At 36.7% G+C, this 12,131-nt stretch overlaps 1 protein-coding gene across 1 annotated transcript in view; it reads right to left on the bottom strand.

Moving 5' to 3' along the window:
- Positions 1 to 12,131, bottom strand: part of LOC140160214 (neurobeachin-like) — a 411,951-nt gene that overhangs the window by 188,831 nt on the left and 210,989 nt on the right. The window contains 2 exon segments of the mRNA XM_072183491.1: positions 5,204 to 5,356; positions 6,276 to 6,397. Of these exon segments, the coding sequence (XP_072039592.1) occupies positions 5,204 to 5,356; positions 6,276 to 6,397 (275 nt within the window).

The raw sequence follows: 12,131 nt of genomic DNA, 5'->3' as shown, positions 1-12,131 counted from the left end.
ATAGAAATAGCATTGACATCAATGATCATGTAAAAAATGTCATGGCTAAACTGTTTACTCATGTGAAAATATCAGAACGATTAACAACTATCTTTGGAACATTTCACTTGCAACCTTCCCATAACCCCACCTCTTCGATCGGAACTTTTGCTCCCCACTTGCCCTCCTCAAATGAGTTGATCATTTGTACTTGCTTCAATGGGTGATCCATGTTTGACACTCCCCCATTGCCCCCCTGGCACATTTTCCTCCCAGCTCCACCCTTAATTACAAAAGTCTAGTTATGACACTGATTCTTTCTTGATGCATCAACGGCTATCAACTTACTTATCCCCTGACTGAATCAGACTAACATGTCCTGGCACATTAATGTCAACAGAGGGCTTACCTGAGTCTTGCAAGTGGCAGGTTTTTCTAATTCTATCTTGCACATTCTACAAATATGATGGAGCTATTTTAGGAAAAAATTCTTCCTGATCTTGACTTTACCTTCTGGGTACGCAAAGGGTGGTTGAGGGAAGGCTATTGCACTGGTGGTCCTGGGAAGGGCAATCTATCTACTCAGGATCTGAACATAAATGGGAATGAAGATTAAGAAACAAGTGAAGCTACAGAAATAGCATTGACATCAATGATCATGTAAAAAATGTCATGGCTGAACTGTTTACCCCATGTGAAAGCGATTAACAACATAATCTTTGGAACATTTCACTTGCAACCATCCCATAACCCCCACCCCTTCGATTGGAACCTTTGCTCCCCACTTGCCCTCCTCAAATGAGTTGATCATTTGTACTTGCTTCAATGGAGGATCCATGTTTTGATCCCTCCCACTAGCCTCCACTGGTGGCACATCCCCCCACCTCCACCCTCAATTGCAAAAGTCAAGTTATGCCACTGATTCTTTCTTGATGCATCAACAGATATCAACTCATTTATCCCCTGACTGAATTGGACTAACATGTCCTGGCACATTACTGTCAACAGAGTGCTTACCTGAGTCTTGCAAATGGCAGGTTTTCCTAATTCTATATTGCACATTTGTACAAATATGGTGGATCTATTTAGGGAAAATAATCTTCCTGATCTTGACATTACCTTCTGGATACACAAAGGGTGGTTGAGGGAAGGCTATTGCACTGGTGGTTCTGGGAAGGGCAATCTATCTACTCAGGATCTGAACACAAATGGGAATGAAGATTAGAAAACAGGTGAAGCTATGGACCATTCTTCTAATTGGTACAATTCAGCCTTGGATGGGATAAATGTTTTTGACATCGATGAACATGTAAATAAAACCATACGTTTTTAGTTTTTGTGATTATTGCTGTCCGGCTTGTACGGCTAAATTGTGCCAATTAGAAGAATGGTCTATTGCATTCTGAAAACAATAGTGGCACACTGAACTCATTCCTGATGAGCATTGTTACGTTTTGTGAAAGTCTCAGAACAACTAACAAAACATTCTTTAAAACATTTCACTTGCAATGATAAGATGTTCATTATGAAGTTGAAATCTATGTATCTTTAGAGCAAGAGAAATGAGACAATGTACATGTACTGTGATGTTGATGCATTTTACACAAGATGTCTTTTCGAAAAGCAACAACTTCAACAAAAACACGCTGACTTGTTCTTGAACAGCATTTCTTTGCAACAATTTTGTTACCAAAATCATTGGAAAACATGTCCAATATAAATGAATTCTCACACCCACAAAGAAACTGAATCAATCTTTGTGGTGTTTTATACTTGATCACTTTTGCAGAAAAGAAAAATGCACACATGCTCAGAATGCAAAAGCGGTAATACTCAATCAAGTTTGCAGAATAGTGAATCGCACACACACTCAGTGTGCAAAAGTGAAGGCACTTTTGCATAATGAGTGTGTGCAATTTGTTTTTTCTGCAGAGGTGATCAAGTATAAATTCAGCTTAACACTTGAAAACAGAGTATTATTTTTCTAACCTCTTTTCTAATTGGCTGCTTGATATGCGGCTGCTTAAAATGAACAGTGTTTTTATGACAAATTTGGTTACACTACTTGAGATACACAATTGCAAATCATATTTTATTGATTTGGATATATAGAAACATAATGGAAACAGTTACAATGTAAACCAACTCTGAAATAACTGTGCCATGATCGTGATGTAGATTTCTTGCTTTTCTGTTTCCAGATATTTGTTTCTATAAATTTTGGCTTGACAACTCTTAAAGATGAATGAAAATGAAAATTAGGGTCCGCCACAGGCATAAACAAAGATCATAACATCAATTCTATTAATAAACCCCCTTTATACATTCCCCAACATTCGGTGATTGTATTTCATAAAATAATAACAAACAATATGATGTAACATTCTTAAAAATATGATTTCCCTATGTGTTTCTATACTGTGAGCATCACATTTAAGCAGTCGGGCATTAACAGGGCCTCAGATTCGACAAGAATCACTGAATCGATTCTCGTAACATTTGTTGCGAGAATCAATTTCTTTCATTTAATCATACAGTAAGTGAAGCGACTCGGATGGTTTTTGATTCTCGCGAACTGGCATGAAATCTAGGCCCTGATTAACATTGTTTATGCTTGGTTCTCGACCAATCACACGCCCGCCCTTAGCTAATGTTTATGTATGAATAAAAGCTTAACCCCAGACTAGTCAAAATATGCTTCATATCTGTTGATAATTATATTCACTCAATCTATAGTTAATTTCTGACAAGAAATCTTCTGACTATTACTCCTACAGCATGATTTCCCAAGAGGTAACACATTTTTACTTCCAAATCTAATTCTTATCAACCCGTTTCTTTGTCGTCACTTTTTTCAATGCTTTCCATTCAGGGAAAGTTATTGGTGTGTAACAGTGCTAATCAAGATGCCTTGCTGTAGTTATTGTGACTATGTGGTTACTGCGATAATGTGTCATATAACATACAAACTATAGCACACCTGTCACATGACTGTCTATTCAAGCCTATACAATGTGACATATTCAAAAGTTCCCATGTCCTGCACTTTGTATGTTTACTGTAACTAACTCCGTTGCTATGGAAACTGTCATGTGACAAACCCAGTAAATGAGGTTTGCAACTTAATCAATTATACTCAGCAAATTCTGTCCTCATAAACAATCTTGAATATGGAAGTCACATCATTTAGGAATCCTAAATTTCAAACTTGGTTTCCCACAAATTGTTTCTGTCTGTTTTTGTGTGCATTTGTCAAACGTGCTCATTGTGAAGTCTTGCATGTACAAAATTGGTTGTGGTGTGTGTGCGCACGAATGTATGTGTTGGGTTGATGGGTGTGTTATCTGGGGGTGTGTATGTCTGTATACATTTACTTTCCTTATTGTATTTGCAAAATGTGACATGGTGAAGGAGAATGAGTTTAATGTCGTTAATATTTGAGTAAATGGCATAAAAGGTGATTAAATTCTTTTCTTTCTTATTGTTTTTAGCAACTGATAAACTACAATTTGGTAACCATAAGTTCAATTTTCATGTGGTTTGCATCAAAATGTAGCATTTTCGAAGGGGTAGATACTGATGTAAAAAACTTGAAATGGAATATTTTCGACATTAAGACTCATTTCCTTGATTGTGTAACATTCTTCCTGGCATGTAACACAGATATGACAAATAAATTTTGAACAGATCTGATGCCATCTTTCTTTCTGTTCATGTCTGCTCTACAGAATATTTTGTTATACATAGTCTACCACATACAGTACAAAAAGCTTCCTCCACACTTCACAACACTGCCAGAAACATTTCTCTTTTTTTGGCCAATTAAATGTGGAGGTGTGAATACTAAAATGCTCCTGATTGGCTAATTTGAATCTCAGTATCTCATTGGCTGAAAATCAAAAGGTGAATCATTTGACCTTTACCAATTATCAATATCCATGGCATATGCTCCATTAAGTGCAAAAGTTCTGCGACAGACATTGTAAAAAGTCGCAATTTGTTCCTAAACGAGTCAATATCATCATACATTCGAGAATGTTGAGATTTATATGTTTTGGTATTAGATATCAAAGAAAATTTTAAAACTATTCAACAACACTTTTTACCAGAATAATTCATCAATTCACAGGGTATGTCAACAGTCAAAACCAATTCATCAAGGACCCTGAAAACGAGGGTCAATTACCTTTTTTGAACACTTTGGTAAAATGAGAAGCCAACAGTACAGTAAAAGTCATTGTGTATAGAAAACCAACCAACACTGACCAATATTTAGCTTTCTACTCACTAGAACATAAGCTTTGTGTCATTAGGACCCTCTTTCACGAGTCAGTGACCAACAACTCAATAATGTCAAATGGGCTCTTAAATGTTGTGACTATGGAGCTTTATTATTGGAGCTTTACACATACTCAAGAAATTTAAGAGTGATCATTCTCATAGTGTCGCAGACTCCTCTTCAAAAAAGAAAAACTTTGTGGTAGTCGCATACGTTAAAGATCTGTCAGAAAAAATCAAAAGAGTGTTCAGCAACTATGTCTCCACTGTCTTCAAACCAGAGCAAAACTTTTATCAACAGACAAACCTTGGAATGATAAAAAATCTGGAGTGGCGTATTACGTTCCCTGTGGAGATTGCGACAAATTATACGTTGGAAAAAATTATGCAAGTTTTAGGAGAACAACTTAAAAAACATACTGCTGACACTGCCTCAAACACATCAGCAATAGCAGAGGACCACAAACGCACAGGACATGATGCTGACACTATCGACGACGAAGTGCTCTGCAGAAAAGAAAAACTGTTGCCAAGAAAAGTGAGAGAGGCAATTTTCATCCAGAAAGAGACCAGAACCAACCTTAATAGGGACAGGGGCCGAGAACTTTCCAAAATCTATAACACTTTACTTCTAGAAACCCCTTCCAAAAGGACAAAAAAGGGCATTGTCAAGAAGTCAAGGGGGTCATACATCAGTCATTCACCACTATCATACCGCTGATGATGAAGTATGGTTATTCTGAAATTATTTGGACAAAGACGCGAGTGTTGTTAAATAGTTTTGAACTTTTCTTTGATCATCAATCACATAGTCATATGGCTGACATTAATTTGCACATGTAACATTGTACATCAGTCAAACTTTTCCCTATCACGTATGTTTGCATCCTTCATGGGCAGGTAAATCCAAATGCAGTTGACATCAATCAAAGTCATGACCACTTACCTTCCAGCTCTGTCTCAAGCTCAGCATCCTTCTCATCCTGGAGACTCTGACTGTCCTCTTCAATCTCTGGTCCTTGAAGATCAGCTCTCCTTCCTGCTGCTAGTTGCGCATGCAAGGCCTGCTTTGCTTTCTCTACAACATCTTCTGGTTCACCTACAAGATTTCAATATCAATAACAGATTAGTTACCACTGCAGGTTTAATACAGTTGGTTTTATTTATATGACTCAATTCTGCCATGCCTGGTTATCAATTTTCCAAAGATGTCCAAAACCGACTGATGACCAATTGTGCAATTCAGGCAAAGAGGGGTATGTGCATAATTTGTTAAGAACAATCAGCTCTTATGAATGTGTGAGCTAGACAGAAACTAGACAGAAACCAATGTGAGAGCTAGACAGAAACCATTTAAGCACTATGAGAAATCAAATCCACAGGCATGGTTATGTCTGCTTGACTGTAGAGTAAAGCAATTAGCAGTTGCAAGAAGATGCAGATGAATAAGAGAGCACATTATAAGCAGAGTTATCCCTTAATTAACATTATAACATAACAAGGACCACCTGTCCCATAAAGTGACCAATAATCACACTGTTGATCACACTGTTGATCACACAATTGCAGGGGCAAGTAATTTGTTATGCATGTGGAATGGAACATTCAGTCCCATGAATATGTGAGAAAACAGCTAGATAGAACCCAATGGCATAATTTGTATATTTGTAATGAATCTTGAGCCAGCAATTCAGAAATACTCTGCGTAGGAAAATGAAATATGATGTACGCCACACAATTGAAAGTTCCAAAAATATGCAAAATATTAACTTTACAATGAAATTTCACTTCAATTATTTAACTACAATTTCTTCTTATGCCTGTTGCTTCTCTCTCAGATGATTAAGAACATAAAGGGCATTACATGTCTGTGGAGCTTGAATTATGTTCGCTTTTCAAAGCCTATAGCCCCACTGCTTATATCTGATGAGGAACATGTGAATTCAGCTTTACATTGGTGGAGGGGTTCCGATTTATTTGATCAGGGATATATAGCACTCTACTTTGATTTGACATACCATGCTCTATAGCAGCCTTAAGAGTAGCTTCTGAGTGATTGGACCCATAAGGATTACGTATAAGTCTTCTATGTCTTCTTGTGTTGTCTTCCCACATATCCACCTTGTAAAACTCTCTTGGTCTGTCAAGTAAACAAGAAAGTTATCAGTGTTAAACAACTGCATTACAGCTTACAAACTTATCATTACAAGACCCTTTCATCAACACTATATATTGGCATTATATCAAAACATTTACCTTACATTACATGCACCATTGTATCAAATCCTTCTGAGGACAACAAACATAAAATGTGCATCCTCAGAAAGGCGATATGGTATTAAGGAAGTCCTAATACACACTGTCCCTGCAAGAATAGAACATGTGTAGGGGTGGTGTGTGTGTGGGGTGGGTGTGTGTGTAAAATACTTAAGACATAACCCCCTTAACCAAAGTTACACTACAGGTTACTTCCAAATAACATCAGGTCCTCAAATAGCTACCAGCTAATGCCACCGACTCTTATAATGCGAACATGATTCATGGATGTATAACACCACATTTTAAATAATTGCAAATAATAAAATAAAATAAGAACTTAGCAAAACCTCAACAATTTTGCTATAAGAGACATTAATACAAAATATACACCTGTGATGAAAGAGTCATTTGTTATTTACAGATATATCTAATAGAACCATTCAATTTCTTTTGTGTTTTCATTGTTTCTCGCATTATGAAAATGTTCATCTCTCAGGAACTGTACGTCCAATTATGATGAGATTGCAACTTAATCATTATTATAGCTTGCTAAATTGGCAAAAATGCGACTAATTCATATTCATAAACTACATTCTATCTGAAATTGAATCTGTTGACAGAAATCCAGTAATCTTAAAATAACTCTGAACTTGAAGCTCCTGCAAGTGTCATAATTCCCAATGGTTGATGGATTCTACAAAGTGCTGAGAGAATATGACAGGAAACCGTATAGTCCCTTATCACATTAAAACAACTATGAACACTGACATTACAATACAAACACTCATTATAGCCTGTGTGATGACTTAATTCAGACATTATGTCCAGGACAGGATGCTTTGTAAAAGTAGGCTACTGTTACTCTTAAACGGTTCAGGCGGTAATCAAATGCTTACATTCATCTTCAGATTTTTTTTATCAGACCACATCAAAATTTAGACAGCATTTTCCTCTGTCCTCCCTTTCTTTCTATTTTTTTCATTCTTTCTTCTCCCTTCCTTCCTTCATTTCTTTCTTTCTTGCTCCCTCTCTCCCTTTCTTTCTGCCTTTCCTTCTACCTTTCTGTCTGTCTATGTCTTTCTTTCTTCCTTTTTTCCATCAATTTTCTACCAATTTCTTTTAATCTTTGTGCTTTTCTGTCTTTTGATGTTTGCAAAATATGTCTTCATATTAATACATCAACACAACAGGATATCTTAAAATAAAGCGATGTTGTCCGACGTTATATATTAATGGCTTAAAATATCCGCACCCAATCCATTATAAATGTACTATCTCTTCACAATGGGACAAAAAAATAGCTGAGCATCATTTCTCTGGTCACATAACCTTGATCACATAACTCTGGTAGCCACTTTAACATTGTATGGCCTCATTTATTTCCTGGTTTATGGCATGATAAGTTAAATACTGCAGGGAAAATGTCTTATCTAGTAGCCAGATTCTAGGTTGTATAGCATTGAAGGTGCATGAATAAACCTGTGGCATCAGAGTGAAGCAGAAATGAGGTATGACAAGATAATTCATAGGCAACATTACATGGCATCCTTATAATTCATATCCACCTGCCCCTACTAGTCCACTCAAATCAAGCCTGGCAACTAAAGCTTGGTACTATCCAACTACTCATATGCTAGACACAGTGATGCCGATGCCACAGTTTAGTTGCACATTTGGGCTATTTGCCATTGCTCAGATATCTGTCCTGTGCCTTACCTTAAATTGGGCTACCTTAGCTATGTAGTGGTTGTAAACTCATGAAACAATTTCCCTTGATTTACAATCTTTTTATCGCAACATACATGTTTTAATATGCAATTAAGCAATGGAAGTATATTCAAACACATGTTCTTATACTTGTTTGAGTGATTATCTTGGTGGACGCAATATAATAATTATGCAGGTTTTTGGGTGCTTTCTCGGACTTTCCTGGCTTGAAAAATTGGGTAACTTTAGATACATTTTGCATGGTCTTTTGGGCTGAGCTGAGAAGTAATGGCAATACTGCATTGCAGACACCAACTGTCCTGTCAGGTAGTGTACCAAGTCTAGGGTGGATCTGGGTGGGTAAGGTCCCTGGTAATTATTCTTGAACCCTTAATGCTAGAAGTCATCTTTTTTTGAAAGGTTTCTGTTTTTAGATCAAAGAAGCCCATGACAAACACATTGCATCTTGGTCACATTCCCATCACTATGACCCATAAAATGATCTCATTCCAATGGCAAAGTCCATTAACCTCTATTCAACAATCATATCTCAACATTTGACCTCAAGTTGTGGAGTAGGAGTTTTTGTACCCAACATATTCAAAAGTCATCCATTGAATGTACCAGCTTATTGGAGTTGAAGAACTGTGTAATGACAGATGAGCATGTTTTCGATCCCTATGCATGCCCATATAAGAGATGCGCTGAATCTAATCTAAAGATTATCAACTTGTTGGGGACCAAAGATGATAAATAGAACCAATTTCGTACAATTTCCAAGACTTTTACAGAAAAAGCAAGCACTATAAGCACTGTGATCAGACACAAAGCCAGTCAATAGTAAGCTGACATTTCATTTGCATGTCACTGGTCATTACCGTTGTCAATGTGTTATATTAATGCATGTCACTGATTTTTACCCCCCTTTTCCCTTTGCTTCTTTCACTCAAGATTCTGGATCCTGTCAGCGGTTGAGTGTAACAAGTGCAAGTGATTAGCATGGACAACCAGCAACATAACCATTCTTAAGACAAGTCATGTTCCCCCTTATATCCAGGATAAGCAAAGGAAGTTCAGAACACATAAATATGTCTGTCCATAAGCTCTATTTTCATTTCAGTGATTTCTGTACTGAATGACATATTGTACTGTACATGTAAACATAATGCAGTTCACTTTATGTAGAATTTGATTCATATATTGGAAACTTGTCATGGTACCAGGTAGTTCCTAGCACTCGAACATGGAAGATTTTCAAAATTCCTTCTGACTTGCCAGTAGCATATACAAAAGTTCTCGGAAATAAGAAAGCAGCTACAAAAACTAAGCATTGTTATTTAATTTCCCCCTGCACTCTAAATGAGTTTGCAAGGTCCTCTTTTAGATAGGAAAAAAAGTTTAGGGTCCTTGTTTGTAAATCTGTGAGGGTGTGTGAGGGTGTAATGCATGTGCAAAGAAAAGTGCATCCAAAGGTTAGATACTCAAAACATGACATTTTAACATGATATGCCTTCCAAGCGAACTTGTAAGCCCTTCTACTGTGATTGGCCAAAAGTTTTAGCTTGATCAGTTTGTTGACATCAAAATACAAGTTTGTTGGCTATTTACTCCCAGACTTCAATATTGCATCTATCAAACCCTACATCTTTTGATAAATAACCCATTTGTTATCACCAGTCTTTCTGATTGAAATATTCACGCAAGTGTACAGGGAATTCACAGTAGCAAAACCGCCAAATAAAAAACCCCACACAAATATCTTATCCAATTACTGCTTCAATTTTTATTACACTGATGATATTCCTTGATATGGAATCTCACGGCTAGCCACTACCAAAAAACGTCAACTCCTAAGTCTATGTTGTCAAATCTAATAAGTTGTCAACTAATGAGTTGTTATTAATTTGCAGACAGTTGCAGGAAAGCCCTCGTCATTGTTACCATGTTGCGATTTGGCGTGAATCAAAGCCGTTGCTCTCATTCTAGCGTCATCGCTGTCTGATCCGGGTGAATCTTCATTTGGCTGGATTTCCTGCTCATGATGCTGTGAATGCCATGCCGATGATCACCATAGTTTCTAAGGATTCTTGTTTTTACCATTTGCATGCTGGGTAACATATTGGCATCAGTTTGGCAAGGCTAAACTAGAAATGTTGCAGTTCTCAATGCAAAGCATCAGTCACATCTTCTCCTCCTTGACACACATCAATTTACTGGGGGCAAAGTCACTTATAGAAAAAGAGAAATAGCTATACACGCAAGTTTGAGAGCCAAACCTTTTTTATGGAGTAAAGCAAAAGCGCAATCACTGAAGATTGATATCTATCTTGACCAAAATGAACTAAGATGATCAAGATTTCTCTTTATTGTTACCAACAGTTATTGCAGCATATGTATGGGCAGCAGCTTAATAAAACATCACTGAGTCATCTCCCTGCAATGAATGTATCAAAGGCTGTATCTAGCATTAAGATTAACCTTTATTGAGAAATAAATAATGATAACCTATCAAAAGCTTCTCACAAAAATACTAAAACACAATGTCAAATATACATGTAAGATAATTGTTCCATTCTAATTTCTTTTCTTTCCAAGCCTTTCTCCTTTTCCTTTCTTTGGCCTCCTCCTTGACTCATTCTTTCTTCCTCCCTTCTTTTATCATTTCTTTTAGTTTTTTCCTTTCTTACTTTCTTTTCCTTTCCTTTTTTTGATTTCACCATTCATCCACTTCGTAATTTGTTGTAACTCACAGAATTTCTTTCTCCCCTAATAAGTTTGTGATATCTGAATTTAAGTCTGATTCTATAAAATCTGAAATCTGAGCCAGGTTTTAACAAGCTCAACGGTGAACATTCTCACTGCGCGGTGGAAATTTTGGTCCGTGATGGAGTTGGATTTTGTTCAACTTTATAGCATCGCACTGCGATATCGCCGCCATGCAAGCTTGTGATTGGCTGCTGGAAAATCAAGATCGGCACAATGACCATAAAAAGAGATGTATACCCCACATACTTTTAAAACATCACAGCATCACACGCTGAAATTAAAATGTACAAAATAATTTCATTGCGCGATGCTGCGATGTTTTAAAAGCATTGCATCGCACTGCAATGTGGTGTAAGAATCGGACTTTACTTGTAGCTATTCACCAACAGGTCACACAACCTACATGATAACTCTTTATTTGAATCAAAGTTATGTAGCTTTCTGTTATTATGTTTCTATACCAGTTTTAATAGTCTTACTGAATTTGTTTTTAAAAATACAGACTATTCAACTTGTAGAGCAGAGTCATCATGAAAAGCAAATACATCTGAATTGGTGAATGAAATACTTCAAATAAAACCCCTATATTTTAACTCAGCGATACATCCTCTCACACTACAACAACTGTATGCTGAAAGTTAATAATAATATCTAATATCTCACACTTCTTTTTAAAAGTGCAATAAAATTAGAGTAAAACATCCCGCTGATTATGCCTGCTTAAGGCCTAAATCCTTTGCATTTTAGCATAAATCCTTGGTACCATGAGGGATAGGACTAAACAACACAAAAACTATGACTCGGTTAATGTGAAGAAAAGTTGGTAAGCCTGATCCAATTAATGGGTGGGGCTAGTACGGGTTGCCTGGGATGGACAAGATAGTATGCTTGGCTTCATAGAGGTGGTAAATGAAGGACTGTATGTGATAAGTCAAAAAGATGATCATCAATTTGGCTTTATTCTTCAATAATCACGGCTTTGGTTAAAGATAATTGACATACTTGACATTAAAGATATAGCAAAAATGTCCAATTATATTCTGGTCCCTAAAAAATTCATACTGGTGGCAGTTCCAGTAAGAGTATGAGTTAGGTGTTGCACTTGATCTTCCATGCAGGTATCATCTTTAAGATTATCTCAT

The sequence above is a fragment of the Amphiura filiformis genome, chromosome 9 (assembly GCF_039555335.1).
Source record: "Amphiura filiformis chromosome 9, Afil_fr2py, whole genome shotgun sequence".
Classification (NCBI taxonomy): domain Eukaryota; kingdom Metazoa; phylum Echinodermata; class Ophiuroidea; order Amphilepidida; family Amphiuridae; genus Amphiura; species Amphiura filiformis.
The sequence above is the reverse complement of the archived record's forward strand: the minus strand, read 5'-3'. Positions and strand labels throughout refer to the sequence as shown.